The sequence below is a fragment of the Chelonoidis abingdonii genome, chromosome 4 (genome assembly GCF_003597395.2).
Source record: "Chelonoidis abingdonii isolate Lonesome George chromosome 4, CheloAbing_2.0, whole genome shotgun sequence".
NCBI classification, from domain to species: domain Eukaryota; kingdom Metazoa; phylum Chordata; order Testudines; family Testudinidae; genus Chelonoidis; species Chelonoidis abingdonii.
The window spans coordinates 120,415,106-120,441,937 of NC_133772.1; the positions used below are offsets into that span (position 1 = coordinate 120,415,106).

General features: G+C 40.9%; 1 protein-coding gene across 2 annotated transcripts in view; it reads left to right on the forward strand.

Annotated features, from left to right (window-relative positions):
- The window catches only part of TTC8 (tetratricopeptide repeat domain 8), a 79,247-nt gene that overhangs the window by 2,501 nt on the left and 49,914 nt on the right, over positions 1-26,832 (forward strand). For both annotated transcript variants that reach the window (XM_032779746.2, XM_032779744.2), the window contains exons 2-4: positions 14,935-14,964; positions 20,012-20,132; positions 21,863-21,926. In XM_032779746.2, coding sequence (XP_032635637.1) covers positions 14,935-14,964; positions 20,012-20,132; positions 21,863-21,926 — 215 coding nt within the window. The remainder of the gene's footprint in view (positions 1-14,934; positions 14,965-20,011; positions 20,133-21,862; positions 21,927-26,832) is intronic.

A 26,832-nucleotide genomic window follows, 5' to 3' on the forward strand; every position in this document is an offset into this window, starting at 1 on the left:
AAAACATTGATTCATGTGTGTAGAGGAGCGGGACCAGGGCTCAACCCTCCTTGAGGGCAGAGGGGAGCCACAGCGGCTCACCACACTTCATCGGCCTGGGGCCCGCCCCTTGCTTCGGGGCTGAGCAGCGGCCCACTGTCACTTAAGGCTCAGACACTCTGCTGCAGGGCTGAGCAAACAAACAACAGTTTAGAAGCCCAGGCCCTGGGGAGGGCGGGGCAATAAGCAGGTCAGGTGCATAGAGCCCAGGCCCTGGCTCAGGGCAGGGCAGCAAGCGACTCAGGGCTCAGGCCCTTCATGAGGGGCTGAGCAAACAACCACCATGAATGGCCTCCTCAGGCCAGGGGAGGGGGAGTCTGCCACCCTTCAAGGGGTGGCAGGGGGAATGCAGGCCCTCCCACTCCACTGCGTTCCAGCCAGGGGCCCTAGTAGCGGTCAACACTGCTGACAGTCAGTGGGGGTTTCTGACCAAAACACACTGACATCAGCTCAAGTGAGTCTGCAGCCTGACTGGAGTCAGCTGCCCCCGGGCCACTTCCAACCTCTCCCTCACTGGGTACCTGCCATCCACCAGCATCATCCAGGGGGTCCCAGACCATGGGTTCCTCAGGACACCGGGCATCGGGAGGTCCAGTCCACTCCTCTGGACACCAGGCATCAGGAGGTCCAGTCCACTCCTCTGGACACCGGGCATCGGGAAGCTCAGACAGCTCCTCCAAAGGCCAGGCATCAGGAAGCTCAGGCAGCTCCTCTGGGTACTGGGCACGGGGTAGGTCAGGCCAGGACTCCTCTGGGTATCGAGCATGGGGTAGGTCAGGCCAACACTTCTCTGGGTACCGAGCACGGGATAGGCTGGGCCCAGCAGGAGCTCAGGCCCCAACATCTGCCTTCTCCAGCAGCCTCCTCCCAACTGAGTGCTGGGGTCGGGCTTTTATACTTCCTGTCCCGCCCCTTGACTTCCAAGGAGCGGGGACAGGTGGCGGTGGTCTTGGACTTCCTGTCCCGCTCCTTGACTTCTGGGGGGCGGGGACAGGCGGCAGTGGCTTCGCCCGTTGCCGTGCCTGTTCTGGCCTATTCCTCCCAGGTGCGGTGGGGAGTGAGGCCCCCTCGCTACAATGTGCAAAAGCCACAAGGAACAAATAAAAAAGCTTTTACTAAAAAAGGACATTCAGAGAAAGCTTGAAGCTGTAACCTCATGATTGTTTCCACTAATTACTGCTGTACATGCACTAGACATCTACAGAGCTGTTCTTCACAGGGTCTTCCACACCATAAATAAGGCGAGCTTTTTGACGTGTGTTTGCAGTAAGTTTACTTATATTGTAAGCTTTTTGGGTCAGGGACCATCTTATGTTTGTATAATGCCTAGCAAAATGGGGCCCTTAACATTGACTGGGGTTCCTAGGTGCTATACAATACTAATAGTAACAGATTAAGAACATAAGAACGGCCATACTGGGTCAAACCAAAGATCCGTCAAGCCCAGTATCCTGTTCTCTGACAGTGACCAATGGCAGGTGCCCCAAAGGGAATGAACAGACAGGTTATCATCAATTGATCCATGCTCTGTCACCCAATTCCAGCTTCTGGCAAACAGAAGCTAGGGACATCGTTCCCGCCCATCCTGGTTAATAGCCATTGATGAACCTATCTTCCATGAATCTATCTAGCTCAGTGGTTCCCAGACTGAGGGTTCTCAAAATATTACAGAGGGTTCTTGTGGAAAAAATTCCCTAATGGCGGACAGAGCTGTACCTAGGGACCCCAGGCAGTATGGGACCAGCAGCCCAGAGCCCTTGGACTTCCAAGAGCTAAGCAGATCAAAGCAAGCATATCTGTTGCACTGAGGAGATTTAAACTTCAAGACTCCTTAGAAGAAATGGAAAGGGAGGTGGATATTTTTTGCTATTTTTAAAATTAAATAGGCAGCTAGTATTATCTTTAAAATTATTATGAAGAACAAGTTTAAGCTTTTTTGTAACGTGCGTTGTTTGCCTGGACTGCTCAAGACCTGAATGCTTGTGTAGCAGGAACTCTTTGAGTTGGCTTCTTAAATACCTTCATGCTGTTTCACATCTGATACTCCTTTATGGAACATAGGAGCCTTGTCTTATAACAGGCTTATTCAAAGTGATACAAGCTATGAAAATGAGATATTGGAAGAATGTTGCTCTTTTCATAATGTAATAAAAATACTGTAACGATAAATAATAATTAATAATAAATAGTGTGTAATAAGCATGTCATAAAAACAAATTGTGTATTTCCAAGATCACTGCTTTTATAATTTATACTCCGGTAAAGGAGAAAATCCCTGGAAATATTCATTTTCAGGAGGGTGTTCGCAAGACTTGACATCTGAATGAAAGGGGTTCATAGGTTGTTAAAGTTTGGGAACCATTGATCTAGCTCCCTTTTGAACCACTTATAGTATTGGCCTTCACAACACCCTCTGGCAAGGAGTTCCAGAGATTGACAATGCATTGCATGAAAAAAATACTTTCTTGTGTTTTTTTTTAAACCTGCTACGTATTAATTTCATTTGGTGGCCCCTTGTTCTTGTATTAGGAGAAGGAGTAAATAACACTTTCTTATTTACTTTCTGTATACCACTCACGATTTTGTAGATCTCTATCATATTCCCCCTTAGTCGCCTCTTTTCCAAGCTAAAAATTCCCAGTTTTATTAATCTCTCCTTGTACGGAAACCATTCTATACCCCTAATAATTTTTGTTGCCTTTTTCTGAACCTTTTCCAATTCCAATATATCTTTTTTGAGATGGGGCAACCACATCCGCATGCAGTATTCAAGATGTGGGCATACCATGGATTTGTATAGAGGCAATATGATATTTTTTGTCTTATTATCTATCCCTTTCTTGATGATTCCCAACATTGTTTGCTTTTTTTGACTGCCGCTGCACATTGAGTTGATGATTTCAGAGAACTATCCACAATGACTCCAACATCTCTTTCTTGAGTGGTAGCAGCTAATTTAGACCCCATAATTGTATACGTATAGTTAGGATTATGTTTTCCAATGTGCATTATTTTGCATTTATCAACATTAAATTTCATCTGCCATTTTGTTGCCCCGTCACCCAGTTTTGGGAGATCCTTTTGTAGCTCTTCGCAGTCTGCCTGGGACTTAACTATCTTGAATAGTTTTCTATCATCTGCAAATTTTGCCACTTCACTATTTACCCCGTTTTCCAGATCATTTATGAACATGTTAAATAGGACTGGGGCCCAGTACAGATCCCTTAACCAGCTACCAACCCATGAGAGAACCTTTCCTCTTATCCCATGACTGGTTATTTTGCTTAAGAGCCTTTGGTGAGGGACCTTGCCAACGGCTTTCTGAAAATCTAAGTACACCATATCCACTGGATCTCCTTTGTCCGCATGCTTGTTGACCCCCTCAAGGAATTCTAGTTGATTGGCGAGGCATGATTTTCCTTTACGAAAACCAGTGGAAACACCTTTTAAAATAATTATGCTATATGATATCAAGTCCCAGTGTAAGATTTACACTTTGGTCTGAAAATTTACTTATTGCTACAAGTAACTACTGTTGCTTTAGCTGAAGGATTAAAGTGAGTGGAATTCTCTCAAATTTGTGCATTTGACAATTCTTTGCATATAGTCAGTTTCATTGTTGCTATATAATTATTTGAGGAATCCTCATTTAAAAGTTCAGTCTAAACAGGAGTGGCTTGCTTTTTAAAGTGAACTGTATTTCTACTTGACTGATGCTCTTAATCCTCAGATTAATTTTTTATATTTTAAATATGCTTTATGTATTTAAGTCAAGTCTCTATGGAAAACAGTTTCTATAACTGAAATCAATACTAAAAGTTCATAGACTTCAAAAAACTGCAATAGTTACATTAATGTGAATTAGTCAGCGTATTTCTTCAGAAAGATTGTAGAGTGCACAGGATTTCATGGTGTATTTATGTGTCAGAACTATGATGGTCATCCTCTGACAATCTTATCTGACAGCCCAGGTAGAAAGTGGAACTACTAATAACAGATGGTGTACAAATATTGAGAAAATCTCTTTATTGGTACAAACAGAGTGTAAGAAACTAAATCAATAGGCAAGAAATTCTTCATTATAGCAACTTGAGTCAGACTCACCATATCAAAAATTCTACATTTGAAATCTCACTAAGAAGCCATTTTATACTGTATACATAAAGACTAGCCTTTAAAATGTTTGATATAATTAATGCTAGAAGGCAGACTAATGTAAAATGATTTGTCTTCTCTGTTGTCTGCCAATTACTATGTTATCTACTCAGCATGACTCAGATTCTGCAGCTTTTACTGTAATCCACACAGAATCTAAGGCTAGTATTAGCTTTTATTGGCTACCTGCCTGATATTTTACAACTCTGCTTCTGATTTATAAAACTTTGTGTCTTTCTCCTCACTGTGTTAGTGTACTTTTATCTTTTTCCTTCTTGATCCAAGCCTTGATATCTGTCACATGTTTGGAGTGTTATTATAGTCATGATGGTCCTCGGATACCACATTTACTTCCACAAATTGAGCAACCGCCCCAGACACACCAAAAAAAACCAAACAAACCCTATTATCTAGAGCCAGGCCTTAGATAAAACAGAATTTGCTCCTCAGAGAAAGTCCGGGATACACACCCAAACACATTTTAAAAGTGCCTTCACTAAAAAGGGACACCCTTCCAGAGAAGATCACATAATGCAAAGAGCCACCAAAATACTCCAATCAGAACCCACTGATCAGACATCCCTAGTTGTCACCTACCAGCCCACACTGGAACTCACACGATTACAACCCATATTTGATGGGAACCTCATCCTGAAAGAAGTCTTTCCTGAGCCCTCTTCTGACCTTCAAACATCTCCTCAAACTTGCCAACATCATCATCAGAAGTAAACCCCCCACAGACAAGGACCCACCAAAACAAAGCAGCACCAGACCCTGCCAAAACAGATGCAAAACCTGCAATAATATCTCCACTGCTGCGGTGTTCAATACCACTCACAACACACCTTTCAAGATTTCTGGGTCCTACACATATCTGTCATGTGTGGTGTACCTCAACCAGTGCATAAAATGCCTCAACAACTGCGTAAGTGAAACCAGATGATCATTGTGCTCTCTCATGAGCTCAGAGAAAAAAGTGATAAAAAACAAATACACTATATCACCCATGGACCAACTCTTTTCACAAAACTGTTGCTCCATATCTGATTTTTCAGTACTAGTCCTCAAAGGAAATCTGTACAACACCTTCAAAGGGTGATCCTGGTAACTTAAATTCATAACTCTGCTGGACAGACACCAAAAGCCATGGAGTTAATAGGGACACTGATTTTTATGGTTTATTACAATTTGCAATATATCACACTGCCTTCTACCCTTAATTGCTCATTTCAAACCCTTTATGTGTAACAGTTTAACCCACAATTTCCCATTTCATTGCAAGTGACCTCCTCCAACATGTTGCCCCTTCTGCTTACCAGTCTTTAGCTCAGACACTCTGTTTCCTTTCCTAGACCTGAAGGAGAATTCTGTGTAGTTCAGAAGCTTGTACCTTTCAGCAGCACAACTTGGTCCAATAAAAGATTATCTCAGGTACCTTGTCAATCTGTCATATGTGCATTCTGCTTGGCTCAGGTCAGAGGGAAAAGGGCTAGTATGCCTCAATGTGCATTTCGTATTAACTTATTTTCACTTTTGTTTTAAACTCAGTCTAACTTTATGTATTGTTTTGAGCCCAGGGTGGATAAAAATAAATGATTTTTAAAAAAAACCTGATTTTTGTTTTTATTTAAATTGGATTTTTGTGATAAAATGCTTTTGGGGGGGGAAAAACCTATCTAAAGATAGTTTTAATTAAGATACATTATAGCTCAAAGATATCTCATCATGGAATAGGGATTATAAATTCCAATTCTATAGTATGAGACAATATATTCATATAATGTTAAAGAAAAGTTTTGTAAATGAATTCCAAAGTTCATGGATTAGGGACCCAATCTTATGGGGTTCCACAGGCTTCTGAATAGATCATATAGGTTAATCTTTCTTATCTACCCAGTGCGACTCAGTGCTTAGTCCAGAACATGGGTTCTCAAACTGGGAGTCGGGATCCCTCAGGGGCTCGCGAGGTTATTACATGGGGGGTCGTGAGCTGTCAACCTCCACCCTGAACCCTGCTTTGCCTCCAAGATTTATAATAGTGTTATAAATTTTAAAAAAAGCTTTTAAATATATTTAAGGGGCAGTCGCACTTAGAGGCTTGCTATGTAAAAGAAGTGACTAGTACAAAAGTTTGAGAACCACTGGTCTAGAAGATACCATCAGAGATGCTTAATTTTGCAGTTCTCAAACTGTGGATTTGTGTATCCAGAGGTAACATGCTTGTTAATAGCAAAAATATTTTAAATAAATAATATATAGAGGTGAGAAATAAGAACATAAGCACAGCCGTACCGGGTCAGACCAAAGGTCCATCTAGCACAGTATCTGTCTACTGACAGTGGCCAATGCCAGGTGCCCCAGAGGGAGTAAACATAACAGGCAATGATCAAAGTATCTCTCTCCTGCCATCCATCTCTATCTCTGACAACAGAGGCTAGGGACACCCATTCCTTACCCATCACTGGTAATAGCCATTATGGACATTAACCACACTGAATTTATCCAGTTCTCTTTTAAATGCTGTTATATCCTAGCCATCACAACCTCCTCAGGTAAGGAGTTTCACAAGTTGACTGTGCACTGCATGAAGAAGATTCCTTTTATTTGTTTTAAACCTGCTACCTTAAATTTCATTTGTGACTCCTAGTTCTTGTGATTTATGAGAATAAGTAAATAATCTTTTCTTATCCATTTCTCCACAATTCACTCATAGATTTATATATACCTCTATCATATCCCCCCTTAGTCTCCTCTTTTCCAAGCTGAAGAGTCCTAGCCTCTTTAATCTTTCCTCGTATGGGACCCTCTCCAAACCCCTAATCATTTTAGTTGCCCTTTTCTGAACCTTTTCTAGTGCCAGTATATCTTTTTTGAGGTGAGAAGACCGCATCTGTACACAGTATTGGAGATGTGGGCGTACCATGGATTTATATAAGGTCAATAATATAGTCTCAGTCTTATTCTCTATCCCCTTTTAATGATTCCTAACATCTTGTTTGCTTTTTTGACCGCCTCTGCACACTGCGTGGACATCTTCAGAGAACTATCCACGATGACTCCAAGATCTTTTTCCTGACTCGTAGCTAAATTAGCCCCCATTATATTGTATGTATAGTTGGGGTTATTTTTTCCAATGTGCATTTCTTTAAATTTATCCACAGACCTCAACTCTATTGTCCTTCTGCAAATTTGTGTACACAGGGTCAATCCCTTACATCTCTCTAAAAGTGCAAAATTTAAAAAAAGTTCAGTGAATAGAAGATAATTGGGGCGGAACAGATCTAGACAAGGAGAAGTCTGGAGATAAATGTGAGAAGCAAGGGACATTTGCTTGTTTTGTTAAAATATTATATGTTTGCTGTTGAAGGAAAAAATCCAGAATACTTAACGTTGTTTTTTTAGTTAAAAAAAAAATTGTCCAGTGATATTCTCCTCCTAATACAGCATGGCAAGAAAATCCTCCAAATATTATAGTTCACCTTCCAATGACTTCATAAATATCTGCTTCAATTACCTTTGGTAAATGAAATAACCAAACAATCATTCATTTTCTGATATAGCTGAAAAACTAACTTAAAAAGTTTTCAAGATAAATCAGTGTTTAAAAATGTATAGTGTGTACCTTCTTAAAATGAAACCTACATCTATCTCTGAGTTGTGAAGAATATGTATTACAAGAATGCACTTTTATGTAGAAAACCATGATTAAATCAAGTCTTCCTAACTAGTGATTTAAATCATGATTTAAATCAATCTGATTTTAATCAAATCCACTCTGTTCAAGACTATTGAAAATAAGCAATTAAAAAGGAAAGCCATATTCACATACGCAAATCTGTTTGCTCTGCATTTAATAAAGCTTAATATTTATTTTTTAAGACACTCAGAAGAGAAGATATCAAAGTATATGATAATCTTTAAAGTCAGAACTCTAAGAGGTGCACATTACTCAAACATCTACTCACATCTTTACATGCTTATTCTAATATTCAGTAATTAAAAATGACAATGCTTGTGAATTTAAAAAAAAAAGAATTTAAGAGCATTTCTTTTTATTCTTATTATTCAACAATTGGCCTCATGCATTATTTACCCCACACCATCCAAAACCTGTACTGAATACTTTTCTATGCTGCTCATCACCATAAAATCTAAATTTTTGAAAAATGTTAATGAATTTATCTTTACAACATCCCTGTGAGGTAAGGTGGTAGTATTCTCAATTTTAAAATTGGGAACTAAACCAGAGAGCAAGTATGGTCAAAATTGTCAATTGGTTTTTGGTGCCCAAGTTCAGATGCCCCGAGCCTAATATCCAGAGAACTTAGCATTTTTATAGCACTTTATATGTTCAAAAATACAGCTCCCATTGACTTTGTTTACAGTTGCATGTTCAGCACTTCTGCAACTCAAGCCCCAGATATCTCATGTTGGGCACCCAGAAGTGAATATACAATTAATAACTACCTGTGAAAAGTTTAGTTTGAGTGAGCTGCTCAGCATCACATAGGAACTTTGGGCCAGGAGAAGGGGTAGAATCCAGTTCTCTAGGGTGGCATTCAACACTCTTAGCCTCAAGACCCTCATCTCTTTTCCAGCAGTCCCTGCCTCGCTGGACGCACACCTTCCAACTTTTACAACAAATGAGGCAGGGGTTCTAGAATAGTCTTATTCTGTACACTTTCCTGAGTAATTCCCTGAGTTCCTATCAGTTAGGTGTATGGAATGAGTCAGGAAAAGCAGTATGTGATGACATAATGAAAGATTGAGTAGTAAAATTTTCAAAAGTGCTTAAGAACCACTGACTTAAAAATGGGACTTAGACAGTGGCCCACATCCTCAAGAGCATTTAAGCTCCTAACTTCCACTGAAATTGATGTCCATGGAAGTTACGAGCTTAAAGCATTAAGCTTTTTGAGGCATCGTGTTAATTTTTCAGCCAGTCATGCATGAACTAGATTGTCTCATGCAACGATACTAAATACTTTATATTGGCATCGTAAACCAATTCTTAAAGAATTAATCATTAAAATTTATTCCAAAATGTAACTAGATCAACTTTTTAAAAATCAGATCAAGGAATTTCTCGAGTGTTAAAAGATTCTCTTTCAACAGATTCTCTTTTGCTATGTACTGTATTTTTATTTACTTATTTAAGAAGTCTCCAAAGAATTCAGTGGATGGCTTCCCAATAAAACTCTTGCAACATGCTGGGTTTATGAACCATTAATGCCAAATGCAACCTTTTTTCCTACCATAAGAAATTGGACTTTGGCTTCCATATTTGTAGTAGTAGCATGACAGAGAGAACACTCTCTCTACTGCTGTCTGTTTATTGTCCATTATTAGTTGCCTAATCTGATTACTGTTCTTTGTGTTCCATATGTCACATTCAAGGCACTAAACCAGCACTGATGTACTAATTGTGAACATATAATTCATCTATTAAGAGGGGGGGAAATGGCTCAACAGTATAATTGTTAATAGATGTATAATGAATATCCTGCTTTTAAAACGTATTTAATGCTCTACTATAAGAGTTTGTGCTTGAGGTTGTGAAGGCTGGGACTATAACAATGTTTAAAAGGGAACTGGATAAATTCATGGTGGCCAAGTCCATAAATGGCTATTAGCTAGGAAGGGTAAAGAATGGTGTCCCTAGCCTCTGTTCATCAGAGGATGGAGAGGGATGGCAGGAGAGAGATCACTTGATTATTGCCTGTTAGCTTTACTCCCTCTGGGGCACCTGGCATTGGCCACTGTCAGTAGACAGATACTGTGCTAGATGGGCCTTTGGTCTGACCCGGTACGGCCGTTCTTATGTTCTTATGTTCTTACGTTCACTGAACTGTCTTTTTTTAAAAAATACTTCCCTCCCCTGTTACTCCTTGTAGCAGGGTGGACCCCCTGCTCCTGCCCTGAAGGGGTTAAAAACAGCCCTGGGAAGGGGCTGTGGCTGAAGAAAGCAGCCTTTAGGCTGGGCTGATTGGGGAAATGGCTGCAGCTGCGGCCACGCCCCAAACTGAGCAACAGGTCCTCATAAGAAGACCAGGGGAGCTAGAAGTGGTCAGTCTCTCTCTAGCTATAGAGGGAGATGGGCCTAGCTTTTGGGAGCTAGAGGTAATGTACCTGAGGGGAGCAGGGCTGAGGAGCGGGGGAGCTCTAGCCTAGAAAGCCCCAGGCTGTGGCCTAGCATTAGGCTAAAAGGTACTGGGGGTTGCAGAGGGCAGCCCAGGGGTAGGCAAAGGCAGCAGGTCGAAACCCCTTTGCCTATGATGAGTGGCTGATATTGCAGTCTGCCCCAGTGAACGGGGGTTAGATGGAGACTGGGCAGTAGCCATATACTGAGGGAGAGTGAGCCCAGAGGGTGGGGATCCCCCGGGAAGCAGAAACCCTCAGAGAAAGGGGTGACTGCTTGGGGGCAGCACTCCATGTAAAAGAGCACTGGGTCCAGGGAGGGACACAGGGCCAGAGGACAGGTGGATCACTAGCCTGCAGAGGGCGCTCTGAGCTGGAACCAAGCTAATTCCCAGCAGTAACCAGTGGGAGGCGCCGCAGGGGTGAATCCGCTCATCTACACTCCTATTTATGATTATGGTCTTGATTTTTGCTATTATTTATGGAAATGAAGTAATTGCTAAATAATTAACACAAAACACTTTAAACCTAGCTGCTTGTATGCTGATTTTAGCAAAGTCAGAGTAAACATATAATTAACATGTTCACATGGAGGTTAACTTCTGAAAGCATCCTCAGCTGAAATAAACAGTTAACACAAATTGCTGTGGTTACTATATGTAAAGCTAAATATTATTAGTGATTCATTTAGTCACTTCCCTGCACTATTGTAATGTAGATCTAGTGATGCCAGTAGCAATTTGGCCTGCGTTTTCAGTATACACTGATTTTTCACAGTATGTTGCACATATCAATTCATATTTACCTTAAATTTCAGTTGTAGATACAAGCATGTTATAAGCTTCAAAAATAGTTTTTCAGGCTCTCCTCTTTCTTTAAGATGTTACATTAAAGGTTTAACTTTATAAAAACAGCTCTTTTTGGTGGTTTTATCTTAAAATGGATTGATTTCACATAGTAACTTTCATTTTAAAATGCCCTCAAGGGTTTATAAATCTGAGCTGAATTCTTCTTTCATTTATACTTTTACAACATTAGTGACTTCAAGCGGGGATTAGATGTGTAAAAGATGACAAACTTAGACCCTTTATTGTTAAGAATAAGCTAACAAGTGGCTTGGTCTTGCAAGTCGTCTCTCACAAGTCTTTAGTCAAGTGACTAGTCCCATTGAGTTCAGTTGGATTACATACATTAGTAAAAATTGCAGGATCCACCCTTATTCTGTCACACTACATCTTATTATTAGTTAATCATTTCCATTCATGTGAATGGAAAAGTTCCATCACTTGCTTAAATATTAGTTAATATCTTCCAATTTCTCTTAACTAGGATGTGTTGGCTAACACATCCTACAACTCTAGTGCAGGCAAGGCAGTGTATACTCCCTACCATGTGTAGTCCAGCAGGAGACCTCAAAGGTCCTGGTACACCCCCCATCACACCCATGTCATAAGTAGGGATCCTAGAAATCTGTTTCATGGAAAAATGTGGAATCTACATTTTTGTACAGAGAATCTTTAACTTTTTACATTTTGTGCAAAAATAAAAACAGAAGCCTGTTTATCTAAGCCTCCATTTTCTAGCTCTCTGTATTAACGGAACTGGGGCTGACAGCCTGAACCTCGCCACCCAGGGTTCAAGCTCTCCAGATTATCTGAATTTTTGATTATCTGATCTGACCCCTATCCCAATTAGATCAGATAAGCGGGGTTCCACTGTATTGTGGCTAGGGAAACTAGAGTTCAGCATTTCATTTTAATCGTGGAAAAACATTTTTATGTTTTTTTTAATCAGGGAATTTTGGATGGTTTATCATAGAAAACTAGGATCCCTGGTTATAAGGTAATATTTAAGTATTTATATTTAACTGTTTGCTTAAACTATCAAAGTACTTGTTATGAAGCTCGAAACCTAAATAGTCAGGAGAGAAGCATTAACAAGTGTGAAATACTAGTTTACCACGAGGTGTCATCTCCTGCCCAACCGAAGACGCATCATTTTGGCACCTCAGTGGACAAAAGGCTTTAATTCCTCCCTCCACACCCATGAAGAGGAGATGTGCACAAACCCTCCACCCTTTGAACTAGGGGAGGGGAATAAAAATCCCTAACCAGAAGGATCTGTATCATTATACTTCTTGGAATTTGGAGAGGGTAGTATTTCTTAGCATAAGCAAGGTATTCCCAAACTGCTTAGCTTGGGTTAGCCCTAAGGGACACACAGAGCTTGTACATTGCAACAGCTTCTATTACTTTTTGAAAGTTAAGACTGTAACTTAATTGTGGGTATATGTTTACCTGCTTTAACCTTGTAAAGGTTCTTTTTCTTAGTTAATAAACCTTTAGTTAGTTTAATATAGGATTGATACAAGCATTGTCTTTGGTTAGAGATCTAAGATACAATTGACCTGGGGTAAGGGACTGGTCCTTTGGGACTGGGAGTGACCTGAATATTATTGTGGGTTGTGGTTTTTTTTTTTTTTGGTTTGTTTTTTTTGGGTGTAAGGGACCATCTGTCACAAAGGCAGGCTTGCCTGGGTGGGAAGATAGACCTGAGTGTCCAAGGGGACTGTCTGTGACTCCATGTTAAGGCTGTTATAGTGGTTGAGGGGTTCACATTTGACACTTGACTGGTGAAATCTAATTATAGAATACACAACCAGTTTGGGGTTTGTGCCCTGGTTTGTAAAACAGTCTGCCCTGAGGTTGGCAGCCCATGCAACCTGAATAGCTGGCATTGTCTAACTTTTGCATGTTTGATTTTGCAGTCTAAATAATATCCTTTGAACAGTTTGTCAGTAATTTCTTAATTTTTTTCCTAAAAGGAAAAGACGTACAAACAAATGTTGTTACTTGGAGTAGTAACACTTCCCCTCCCAAAAAATCATGCATCAGCAGCAGGATTTAAACCCTGAAACTTTATCACTATAACACAGCTTGAGCTACAGCTAACAATATTAGCAAGTAGAAGAAGACTTGCTCTGGCGGAAGTGGGAGAAATGAGCTGCTGGAGTCATATGCTAGGTTATGTAGGTGGTGAGGAGGAACCAGATTGGTTCTATGTTCTCTCTCTCCAATGGAGGAGGAGTACCTTCCCTATCTTGTACCCCCAAAGGCAGGGGGTAACAGCTAAGTAGAGCTGTGTGCTAAGTCAATGTACATAGGTTGGGGATTGTCAAGGGAAGTTCAGCTGTCTGCTTCTGTTGTTAATTGGTGTAGTGTGTGGTGCTCCTTACTTGGTGATGTGAGCCCAGCCTTAGATTACAATATTAATGTTCAGTTATTTTAGTATGCTACCACAATTTTGTTGACAAGGCAAGTAACAGAAGGGAATGGTGATTTTTCATAGTTCTTATCTCAGTCAAAACTGAACAGAATGAAGAGACAAAGAAAAAGCATTTGTCTGTCCTTTACTCTTTTCTCCTGCCAAATTTGGCCATTTAATAAGGTGTTAGAGCTTTTCAGTGTTAAAAAAAAAAAAGTCATTCTTTTCTATTAGAAAATGGTAGGCAATCTAAATATGGGGTTTGTTGCTATCAGGTCACAATTTTGCAAGAGCTGGGTTAGTGTACTGAAGCCTAAATATTTTGCACCATTAGTAAATGAAGTGGGTATTCACCCATGAAAGCTTATGCTCCAATATATTTGTTAGTCTATAAGGTGCCACAGGACTCTTTGTTGCTTTAGACTATCTTGTGTGTACACATTGGAAAATTTAAGTGAGCCCTCTTATAATTTAGGGAGCTGGAAAACCTGTTGTTTTTCCCTATGTTTCAGATTCTACATTGGTGTTCCAGATCCAGACAGGTTCTTTTTGGTACTAGAATGACTTTGTGTTCTCTTCAGGTTTCAAATGTTTTAAGTTTTAGGTCCCCAAATTAACTTGCCATAATATTACCTTGAAGTTGTTGGGATTTTTTCCTCTCTCCTTAGGTGTTGTGCCTTCTCTAACTGGTGGCTACAGTACTATTGCATTAATTTGAAAAATATAATGTTTTGAGCATTTATGGAATTAAATACATTGTATACATTATGATGGAGACAAAGACTTGTTTGTATGCAGATATTTATTTTTCTTTTAAGAACTTCGTGATGAAGCCATCAGAGGCTAACCAAAAAAAAAAAAATTGGGATCCCTTTTCTTCATGCATGCCATGTGTGAGGATTTTGTTTCATGTTCCTGGACCTAAAATTCTGATTTATTTTCTGAGTGTCACTTAAGTTTAACAGTGTATTTAGCTGTCCCTTCAGATGTTGTACATTTAATAATAATTGTATATGGAGTATTCACCTGGTATTCTTACATTTTAAAATCCTTAATGTTTAAACTATTACTTGGCAAATGTGACCAAACTGAAACAAGAAACCAAGCTATGTCTGAGATGTTATTTACTGTAAATCTACTTCTCTTATGGAGAACATCTCGACAGTCTTGAAAATGTAGAGGAGTAAAATAATCTAGTAACGGTAGGTAATGGCCAAGGGAGGTCACGTCAAGTATTTTGATTTAGTTACATTGCTGTTCCATTTATGGGTTTGTCTTGATTTTTTCATTGTTTGATTCCATTTCTTATTTCACTCCTCCTTTTCTTATGCATTCTAGGAGCCTGATTCTGAATTCACAGTTTCTCAGGTAAAAAATTTTCATAACTACCAGTATTTGAAAAAACACTGAAGAGAGTTTATAGCATGTTATATAGTGATGTTTGTTTCATTTAATTCCTTAGGGCTTGTCTACACAGAGACTTAGTGCATGGCAAGCCAGGGATGTGAATCTACAGCTATGGGTGCTATGCTCCAAGCCCTGCTCCGCCCCAACCCTGTTCAGCCCCTAGTCCTGCTCCGCTCCCAGCTCCAGCTCCTACCCCACCCTAGTTCTGCCCTCATTCCCGCTCCACCTCTAGCCTCAGCCCCTCCCACATCTCCAATTCTACCTTCAGCCCAAGTTCCACTACTGAGGAAGCCTTGGCTGTACAATAATGGAGGGAGGGGGAGCATGGACAGATTCCGTAAATGATGTGGGAGAGGGGGGCATGACTGGAGACATTTGTGCACTACTACATTAATTCATCTTTACAAATTTGTATTGGGTTAATTCTGAAAGAAGTAACAGAAAATTGCTGTGCATGGTGTTGCAGTAAATGATTAAAATTGGCTGTTTTTTTTAAAACCTATAGTCGTTACTAATAAAATGGAATATATTTAAAAACTTGTAGATTTTGGCCTTTGTGTAAACTGAAAGCAGAAAATGCATTTCATATTAGAATAAAACAGTGGTTCCCAAACTGGGGTACGTGAACCCCTGGGAGTTTGTGAAATGTTACAGGGGGTTCTTGGGTGGGGTTGGGGGGGGGGAATTCCCTAATGGCAGACAGAGCTGTCCCTAGGGACCCCAGGCAGCACAGGGCCAGCAGTCCTGAGCCCCTGGACTTCCAAGAGCTAAGCAGATCATAGCAAGCATATCTATCACACTGAGACAATTTAAAATTTTAAGACTCCTTAGAAGAAATGGAAAGGGAGGTGGATATTTTTCACTGTTTTTAAAATTAAATAGGCAGCTAGTATTGGTTTTTTTTAATTATTATGAAGAACAAGTTTAAGCTTTGTTGTAACGTGTTTGCCTGGACTGCTCAAGACCTGAATGCTTGTGTAGCAGGAACTCTTTGAGATGGCTTCTTAAATACCTTCATGCTGTTTCACATCTGATACTCCTTGATGAAACATAGGAGCTTTGTCTTATAACAGGCTTATTCAAAGTGATACAAGCTACGAAAGTGAGATCTTGGAAGAGTGTTGCTCTTTTCATAATGTAATGAAAATACTGTAATGATTAATAATAGTGTGTAATAAGCATGTCATAAAAACAAATTGTGTGTTTCCAAGATCACTTTTGGAAGTGCTTTTATAATTTATACTCCGATAAAGGAGAAAATCCCTGGAAATATTCATTTTTAGGAGGGAATTCACGAGACTTGACACTTTCTTGAAAGGGGTTCACAGGTTGTTAAAGTTTGGGAACCACTGGAATAAAATAACATAGCAGGAACTGCTACAAGTTATTGGTAAAAAACGTTAGGGCTGTGAGCTCATCAGATTTGGAGATAAATGGTGCTTCTCTGTGTAGCTGGTGTGTTCGGCAAATATGCCTTGCTTTCTTAAGATCTTCTGTAGCGCTCCTTATTGTACCATCTACCTTATTATCATACTTATAGAAAGTAGAGGTGCTGAGCAACTCCTGTTGGAGTAATTCAGAGTTGAGACTACTCAGACGCTGTCATTGAAGTGCTCAGCATCTCAGAAAATGAGGACGTAGGTGAATAAAACCAGGTTCTGTTTCATTATGGACAAGAAAATTGGTTACAGTTATCTGTTTTGATGGAGAGAGAGACTTTTCATTTTTTCTTCAGAAGAGTCAGTAGCCAAGTATAATCGTTCTACAAAGCCCTGTATCACTTTACACTGGGTAAATAATAGATTACATGAAAGGAGATGTTTTCACAAATCCCATTTTATTTTTCAAAAGCCTCATTCTTTTCTGCTGTCTTGCCATGCACCTTTAGCATCTTTCTGTACATTTATTATTTCATCTGAAAATGCTTATGCTTCCTTTAGTTAACCAGAGGGTTGAAGTGATTATGTTGCAGTCTACAGGGCCGGCTCCAGGCCCCAGCACGCCAAGCGCGTGCTTGGGGTGGCATGCGGCGGGGGGCGCTCTGCCGATAGCCGGGAGGGTAGCAGGCGGCTCTGGTGGACCTCCCACAGGCGTGCCTGCGGAGGGTCCGCTGGTCCCGCGGCTCCGGTGGAGCATCCGCAGGCAGGCCTACAGGAGGTCCACCGGAGCCACGGCACCAGTGGACCCTCTGCAGCCACGTCTGCGGGAGATCCACCGGAGCCACGGGACTGGCGAGTGGCAGAGTGCACCCTGCGGCGTGCCGCCGTGCTTGGGGCAGCGAAATGGCTAGAGCCGGCCCTGGCAGTCTATCTACATTTTTTGGAGAAGGGAGGGGGATTCTGCCAACTTTGTTACATACATGCACCAGTATTGGATTTATTCAGTACTTTCTTCTCTTATGGGTCTTGTATAATTAACAAATAACAAGGATTGTGGATCATCCTCTTGTCTTGCACAATAATAAAAATCCCTATATGCATGCAACCTTTAAGTTCCATATTTGGTAATGTTCCATCTATTGCTGCTTTGGTCAAAATACTGATAACTGAAGCATTGCCATAAGCAATATTCTGATCTGAAGTCTGATGTGTAATTAAGCGATATTATGTGATTTTTTTTTTTAAGATTATTGTTGGCTATATAATGCCGAATTAGTAGTTTAACATAGAAGTACAGCCTAAGGGCCCTAATTTTCCAATAGCTGACTGATAATGACAAAAGGATGCGTGTTGCTTTTTTAAAGTTGCCTAGTGCTTCTTGTTGGTGAAGAGCAAAGATTTATCTAGGCCTTACCGATACTAAAATTGGCCTCTTTGGCAATTTGGTATAGCTGCACCAGTATAAATAGGGAAGCTGCAGATTTCATGGAAAATCCCTACAAAGCAGCTTTTCTTATGTATGCTATGAGTTAGCATTGGTTCAGCTACACTGATGTCTGTACCAGCTATTTGCCGAAATTGGAGCTAAGGCCTAGACTGGACTTCAGAAATACACAGCGTCAAAAAGATGAATATAGCACCAAAATAAAATACTTGTCTGGAGCTTCATTAAAATATGTAAAGATGAAATGCACTTTTAACTGCAAATTTTTAATGCAAATTAAAGGTTGTCACCAAAATTACAGGTTAAGAAACTATAAGGAAAAGTAGACTTGGATTACATTGGATTGGGCTAGATTCAAATTGCCTTGGTCTGTTCTTTTCTCCTATTACTATTAACAGATGTCCAAATGTGATTGAGCTGGCTGTTTAGATGCAATCTCTTCTCCCAGCTCAAAACTGCAGTAAAATGCAGTTTAAAATACATAGTATTTCCTAGTATTTCTTTTCTATGTAAGCAAAGATTGTAGTTGCCACAGAAATATTATACAATGCAAATGTGAGAGGAGACGGTCTATGTAATCCTAAATGAGGAAAAGTCTCTGAGTAAGTCTCTATTAAAATGTGGTACACATTATGAAAAGTTTGAGGTTCCTTCCATAGCAGGCCCTCCACTGTTTCTGGATTCAAAAAAAGATTTGTCCTTGTGTGTTTGATCCCTTTGGTTTCATTTAGAGAAGAATTAACCTTGCTATTTCTCATTTGCAAACATTAAGCATACTTTGCTAATGGTTTGTTTAGGCCAGTGTCAGGGAAGAAATAAACCTGATTATTATAATAAGTCTCATTCTGGGATGTTTATAGTAGTCTGTTCTATGTCTGAAAAAGTCAGTGATTGATCTTGCAATCCCTTTTATCATCCTAGACCTATAAGTACGTGTATATTAAGTTATCAAAAAGGGAACTAGATCTGCAATGTTAGTTCTCCAGAGTTTCTATTTAACTACTGAAGCTTTTCCCCTCTGATTTGATAGTGAAACAGCCTACACTGAGCAATTCATACAGCAAAAAATTTCCCATTCCATATAATCCTCCAAGTCAGTGGTGGGCAACCTGTGGCCCATGGGCCACATGCAGCCAGTCAGGGTAATCTGCTGGCAGGCCACGAGACAGTGTTTACATTTACTGTCCGCAGGCATGGCTGCCAGTAGCTCCCAGGGGCTGTGGTTCACAGTTTTCGGCCAATGGGAGGTGCGGGAAGCAGCATGGGGTACATGCTGGCCGCCGCTTCCTGCAGCTCCCATTACCCGGCAACGGCAAGCTGTGGGTGGCCATACCTGTGGACAATCGAAGTAAAGACTATCTCGCAGCCCACCAGTGGATTACCGTGACGAGCCGCAGGTTGCCCACCACTGCTCCAAATTGTTCACTTGAGCTATTTGCCTGTCCAATTCACCATATAGTGTTACAATGGTATCGTGCAGTTGGTTAGACTTAGTATATCAGTAGATGTACATGTTTACTAGTGGCGATTATTCTGAAGCAAGGAGATTTGGATTTTCCTTTTTTTTTTTTTTTTTTTAAAGGATGCCTGTATTGAAAATGAACAGTGTTACAAGTGTTAGCATTTAAGAGTCCTACTTGATAACTTTGTTGCTTACCGATTGTTAAGAAGATGTTTTTCCCCTGTGCACTGAGCTTCCTAGGGTAAGGTACATAGGGCCATGATTTGCCTTCCCCTCTTGTAATGGTGTGGCTAAGGGGAGACTGACTGGTGATCTGGAACTGAGGCTGGAAATGTTTCCAGTCGTGGAACCTCAACCAATTGCTTGTTCCAAAGACCAGTCCTAATGTTTTATATTTACACCTCTACCTCAATATAATGCAGTTCTTTGGAGCCAAAAAATCTTACCGCATTATAGGTGAAACTGTGTTATATTTAACTTGCTTTGATCCACTGTTATATCCAAATTCATGTTATATCGGGTGGCGTTATATTGAGGTAGTGGTGTATTCAGTGCATCAAAATTCTGCCACTGGAACCAGCCAGTCAAATCTCTACCTTTCTGAACCCAAACAAAGTATAATCTATGAAAGGATTAAAAAAGTTAAACCTACTACAATTGAATGTGTTTTAGTTTCCTTTCCAGTACTTAAAAGTTTGATTTGTTTGCTTTATCCTTATGTAGGCTGCTTGGAGTTTGAAAACAAGAGCTCTAACAGAAATGGTTTATGTGGATGAAATTGATATAGATCAGGAGGGAATAGCAGAGATTATGCTTGATGAAAATGCCATTGCTCAAGTTGCACGTAAGTACAGACTTTCACCTAGATGTATTAAACTTATGTAAGTTCTTTGTGGCAAGACTGTCATCTAGTATATAATGGTACATTACATGTTATAAGGACCAACCTAGTGTTGATTTTTAGGCATTATCACAATATATATGTTCAATAATATAACATGGTGTTGTAAAAGGTACATTGAGATTCAGCTGAAAGAAAAATAGTTTTGTTTACTAATTTGGCAGTTTGATAGATTTTTAAATCTGTTCAGTTACATAAAGCTCACATCTCCTAAGGAATATAATAGCAGCATACCTGGCCTGGCATCAGGATGCATCTGCTGTCACAATTTACTTTTACTTGGTGCCTTGGGTTCCTCTCTGTCTGTCTGGGCAGTTCATGTGGTGTATACTTTATGCTGCTGATTTGGCCTTTCAACCAAAGCAAAAGTCTACTTTCAAGGCAAGAGTCCTCCATCAGCCTTCCACTCAGGTTCAGTAATCCTTTTCTTCTCAGTGCATGGGTTTCTGTACCACTTCTCTAGGAGTTAGCATTGGTAGAGGTGAAAAGGGACACATACCTTTCCCCTAATATGAGTCCTGCCCCTGTAATCCTAAATCGTGAGCAGCAGTATGCCTGTACTTAAGACTGCTCTGCTCTGCTGCTTCCCAGGATCATTTCCTAGAAAGCTTGGTGGTGGTATGACTTTTCCTAGCACACAGTCCCGTCCCCAGGGTCCTTCTTGGCCCATCTTCTCTCTGGCCCTTTCCTGGGTTCTTCCACACAGACTCTTTCACGATTCCTCGCCATCTGCCTTTCTCAACAAGAAGTCATTATGGAAAAATATAGTCAGCCTGTAATTAAAACAAAGACTGAAAAGGAGGTGACCTTCTGGCTGGCACCTTAGGGAAAGACTGCCAGTGGCTAATAGATTAAGTTTATATCATGCAAATGAATGTTAAGCAAGATGTATACAAATAAAAGTAGATATCTATAGTAGGCAAGTTCAAGAGCACTTTTGAAATGAGAGCAACAGTTGGTGAAATGAGAAGGGAGAACCCTCTAAGAGATGAAAAGCAGAGACCCAGCCTCTGAAAAATGGTCACACTATTTTATTTATGTATTGACTTCTATAGCACTCAGAATAAAAGTGGCTAATGACTCCGGCTCCATGTTTTTCATGGATGTTGCGGAAGTCACAGATTCTTCTGGAGTGGCCAGTGTGGCAGAAAATGTGATTATATTTTTGTTTTATTTGTAACCATTTTCTGTTGCTGTTGTCTCTGTTACTATCACTTAAATCTGTGTTTTTTATTAATAAATGTATTTTATTATAATTTCATCTCAGTGCTGTTATACTAAAGAGAGGTGCATCCTCAGCTGAGCCAACAGGCTGGTGTATATTCTGTCTCTTCAAAGACAGCAGGCTTGGTATTTCTGTGAGCATGCTGCAGGGGAACACTTCTGCAGAATTGAGGAACTGAAGTACATCAAGAGTTAATTGAAAGAAAATTAGAGCTTGCTGCAGTCTAAGGAGTCTGGCTAACAGATTAGGGTGGCAGGGAGCTGATTTGCTAAGGCAGAAGAATAACAGGGTGACTTACAGTTCTGAATGCACCAAGAAAATGTCACAAAGGTCTAATCTGGACTGTAAAGTCCCTGGCTTGAGAACCAGGTCTTCATTCTCTTTAAGTACCATGCAGCCTTAGAGTGGCTATAAACAAACATTAAGTGATGATACTCTTATTTTGTAGGCCCAGGAACTTCTTTGAAACTCCCTGGAACCAGTCAAGGTGGAGGTCCCAGTCCAGCTGTTAGGTATGCATTTCCTTACGTTTGGCAGCCTTAACTTGTGAATATATTAAATTTAGGAACTTCACATTAATGTAACATATTAAGTTTTACAAATTACAAAATGTTAGGTTTAAATGTGTAGCATTTCTGTATTGATAGATTGATGGAAATACTACTTCGACTTCAGGATGACTTGAGAAGAGCAAATATAGTACCTGTCTTTAGAGAGGTGGGGTAGAGGAAAAGAGCTGGGGAATTATAGACCAGTCAGGCTAACTTTGTTTAATAAACTTGTTCCAGTATCTTTCCAGGTATCAATCTGTTTGTAAGCACCTACAGGATAAGTAATATTTGTCAAACAAATCATGCCAAACCAATTAAAATTTTTTCTTTGTCTGGGTTACTGATGTAGAATGGATGGGGGGGAAGCAGTAAACATGATCCATTTTGATTTTTCAGTTGATTTTTGACACCGTCCCATATAATATTCCCATAAGCAAACCAGAGAAATATGATCTAGATGTTACTATAAGGTTGGTGCATTACTAACTGGTTGAAAGACTGTACTCAAAGAATAATTACCAATGATTTGCTGTCAAACTGAAGGATATATGTATCTAGTGGAGTCCCTCAGAGGTCTGTGCTGTATTTGGTACTATTCAATGCTTTAATTAATGACTTGGCTAAAGGAGTGGAGAATATGCTTATAACATTTTCAGATTAAATCAAGTTGGGAGAGATTAGCATTCAAAATAACACTGAGAAATTAGAGAATTGATCTCCTAAGAACGGCTATACTGGGTCAGACCAAAGGTCCATCAAGCTCAATATCCTGTCCTCTGACAGTGGCCAATGGCAGGTGCCCCAAAGGGAATGAACAGACAGGTTATCATCAAGTGATCCATGCCCTGTCACCCAATCCCAGCTTCTGACAAACAGAGGCTAGGAACACTATTCCCACCCATCCTGGCTACTAGCCATTGATGAACCTATCTAGCTCCCTTTTGAACTCTCTTATAGTATTGGTCTTCACAACACCCTCTGGCAAGGAATTCCAGAGGTTGACATTGCGTTGCATGAAAAAATACTTTCTTGTCTTTGTTTTAAACCTGCTACATATTAATTTCATTTGGTGGCCCTGTGTTCTTGTATTAGGAGAAGAAGTAATAACACTTCCTTATTTACTTTCTCTATACCACTCATGATTTTATAGACCTCTTTTATATCCCCCTCTTAGTCGCCTCTTTTCCAAGTTGAAAAGTTGTAGTCTTATTAATCTCTCCTCATACGGAAGCTGTTCTATACCCCTAATCATTTTTGTTGCCTTTTTTGAATCTTTTCCAATTCCAAAATATCTATTCTGAGATGGGGCAACCACATCTGCACACAGTATTCAAGGTGTGGGCATACCATGGATTTATATAGAGGCAATGTGATATTTTCTGTCTTATTATTTATCCCTTTCTTGATGATTCCCAACATTCTGTTAGCTGTTTTGACTGCCGCTGCACAGTGAGTGGATGATTTCAGAGAACTATCCACAACGCCTCCCAAATCTCTTTCTTGAGTGGTAACTGCTAATTTAGACCCATCGTTGTGTATATATATATTTAGGATTGTTTTCCAATGTGCATTACTTTGCATTTATCAACATCTGCAAATTTTGCCACTTCACTGTTTATCCCTTTTTCTAGATCATTTATAAATATGTTAAATAGGACTGGGCCCAGTACAGATACCTGGGAGATACCACTATTTACCGCTTTCCATTCTGAAAACTGACCACTTATTCCTACCGTTTGTTTCCTATCTTTTAACCCAGGGGTGGGCAAACTTTTTGGCCTGAGGGCCTGTCATAAACATATGGTTAAGGGTTAATGTCTCTTTTACCTGTAAAGGGTTAAGAAGCTCAGTGAACCTGGCTGACACCTGACCAGAGGACAAATGGGGGGACAAGATACTTTCAGATCTTGGTGGAGGGAAGTCTTTGTTTGTGCTTTTTGTTTTGTTCGTTGTTAGCTCTTGGGGCTAAGAGGGACCAGACGTACACCCAGACTTTCCCAATTCTTCTGAATCAGTTTTTCATGTTTCAAAATTGTAAGTATAGCCAGGCAAGGCAGATTAGCCTTATGTTTGTTTTCTTTCAACTTGTAAATGCTTTTCCTTTTGCTGGAAGGATTTTTACCTCTGTTTGCTGTAACTTTGAATCTCAGGCTGGGGAGTGGGGAGGTCCCTCTAGTCTATATGAATCTGCATACCCTGTAAAGCATTTTTCCATCCTGATTTTACAGAGAAATTTTACCTTTTCTTTCTTTAATTAAAAGCTTTCTTTTTAAGAACCTGATTGATTTTTCCTTGTTTTAGAATCCAAGGGATTGAGTCTACTCACCAGGGATTGGTGGGCGGGGGGGAAGGAGAGGGGGATGATTAATTCCTTCTTGTTTTAAGATCCAAGGAGTTTGGATCAGTGTGAAGCTTCCCAAGGCAACCCAAGGAGGGGAAGGTTAATTTCTCCTTGTTTTAAGATCCAAGGGGTTTGGGTCTTGGGTTCCCCAGGGAAGGTTTTGGGGGAACAGGAAGTGTGCCAAACACTATATTTTTGGCTGGTGGCAGCGTTACCAGATCTCAGCTAGGAATTAAGCTTAGAAGGGTCCATGCAGGTCCCCACTTTCTGGACGCTAACGTTCAAAGTGGGGGGAAAAAACCTTGACAGGGCCGCATCGGGTTTCCAAAACTGTATGGAGGGCCGGTTAGCGGAGGCTGTGCCTCCTCAAACAGCCAGGCATGGCCTGGCTCTGCCCCCATCCAACCCCTCCTCCTTCTCACCCCCTGATGGCCCCCCTGGACTCCTGCCCCCTCCAACCTCCTGGTTCCTTGTCTTCTGACAGCCCCTGGAACCTCTGCCCCTGACTGCCCCCCACCACCCCATCCAACCTCTCCTCTTATTCCTGACTGCCCCCCAGGGACTCCTGCCCTGTCCAACCACCCTTTCTCCCTGACCACCCTCGGAACCCCTGCCTCTGACGCCCCCCCCCCGCCCCATCCAACCCCTCCTCTCATTCCTGACTGCCCCATCCAACCACCACTTCTCCCTGTCCCCTGACTGCTCCCCACTGCCTCATCCAACTCCCCCTCCTTCCTGACTGCCCCCTGGGAACCCTGCCCCCATTCAACACCCCATTCCCCATCCTCTGATTGCCCCAACCCCTATCCACATCCCTGCCCCCGACGACCACCCCAAACTTATCTGCCCTCTCTCCAACCCCCCCTGTTCCCTGCCCTCTTACCACACTGCCTGGCGCACCGGTGGCTGGCAGCGCTACAGCCGCACCGCCCAGAGCACCAGGACAGGCAGCCATGCTGCCTGGCTGGAACCAGCCACGCCACCACACAGCACAGAGCATCGGATCAGGCCATGACTCTGCAGCTGCTGTGCCCCAGGAGCTTGCTGCCCAGAGCATTGTGGTGGTGGCAGAGCAAGCTGAGGCTGTGGGGGAAGGAGAACAGCAGAGGAGGGACCAGGGGTTAGCCTCCCAGGGCAGGAGCTCATGGGCCAGGCGGAAGGGTCCCGCGGGCCGTAGTTTGTCCACCTCTGTTTTAACCGCTTACCAATCCATTAGAGAACCTTCTTTCTTATCCTGTGACTGCTTATTTTGCTTAAAAGCCTTTGGTGAGGGACCCTGTCTTTCTGAAAATCTAAGTACACTATATCCACTGTATCTCCTTCGTATGCATGCTTGTTCACCTCCTCAAAGAATTCTAGTAGGTTGATGAGGCATGATTTCCCTTTACAAAAACCATGTTGACTGTTTCCCAACAAATTATATTAATCTATGTGTCTGACAATTTTGTTCTTTACAATAATTTCAACCAATTTGCCAGGTACTGAAGTGGCCTGTAGTTGCCAGGGTCACCTCTGGAACCCTTTTAAAAAATTGGTGTCACATTAGCTATCCTCCAGTCATTTGGTACAGAAACTGATTTAAATGATAGGTTACAGGTGACAGTTAGTAGTTCTGAAGGAACTCAAATGTGAAATTTCAGAACTCTTGGGTGAATACCATTAGGTCCTGGAGACTTATTACTCTTTAGTTTATTCCAAAACCACCTCTAATGACACCTCAATTTGGGACAGTTCCTCAGATCTGTCACCCAAAAAGAATGGGTCAGGTTTGGGAATCTCCCTCACATTCTCAACAATGAAGACCAATGCAAATAATTGATTTAGTTTCTCTGCAATGGCCTTATTGTCTTTGAGTGCTCCTCTAGCAGCTCAATTGTCCGGTGGCCGCACTTGTTGTTTTGCAGGCTTTCTGCTTCTGATGTATTAAAAAAATTTTTGCTATTACTTTTGGAGTCTTTGGCTAGCTTTTCTTCAAATTCTTTTTTGGCCTTCCTAATTATATTTTTTAGCTTCATTTGCCAGAGTTTATGCTCTTTTCTATTTTCCTCACTAGGATTTAACTTTCACTTTTTAAAGGATGCCCTTTTGCCTCTCACTGCTTCTTTTACTTTGTTTAAGCACAGTGGCTCTTTTTTTGGTTCTCTTACTATGTATTTAAATTGGGGTATACATTTAAGTTGAGCCTCTGTTATGATGTCTTTAAAAAGTTTCCACGCAGCTTGATCTCAGATCAACAAGATGAGATTCAATAAAGACAAATGCAAGTACTATACTTGCAAACAAAAAAATCAAATACACAACTACAGTAGTATTGCTGGAAAGGATTCATAGATCTTGGGGGTTATAATGGATCACAAATTGATCTTGAGCCAACAGTGTGATGCAGTTGTGAAAAAAGTTAATATAATATGGGATGTATTAATTACCTTCCATGTAAGACCTAGGAGGTAATTATCCCACTCTGCTCAGCCTTGGGGAGGCCTCAGCTGGAGTAGTGTATTCAGTTCTGGGCACCACACTTTAAGA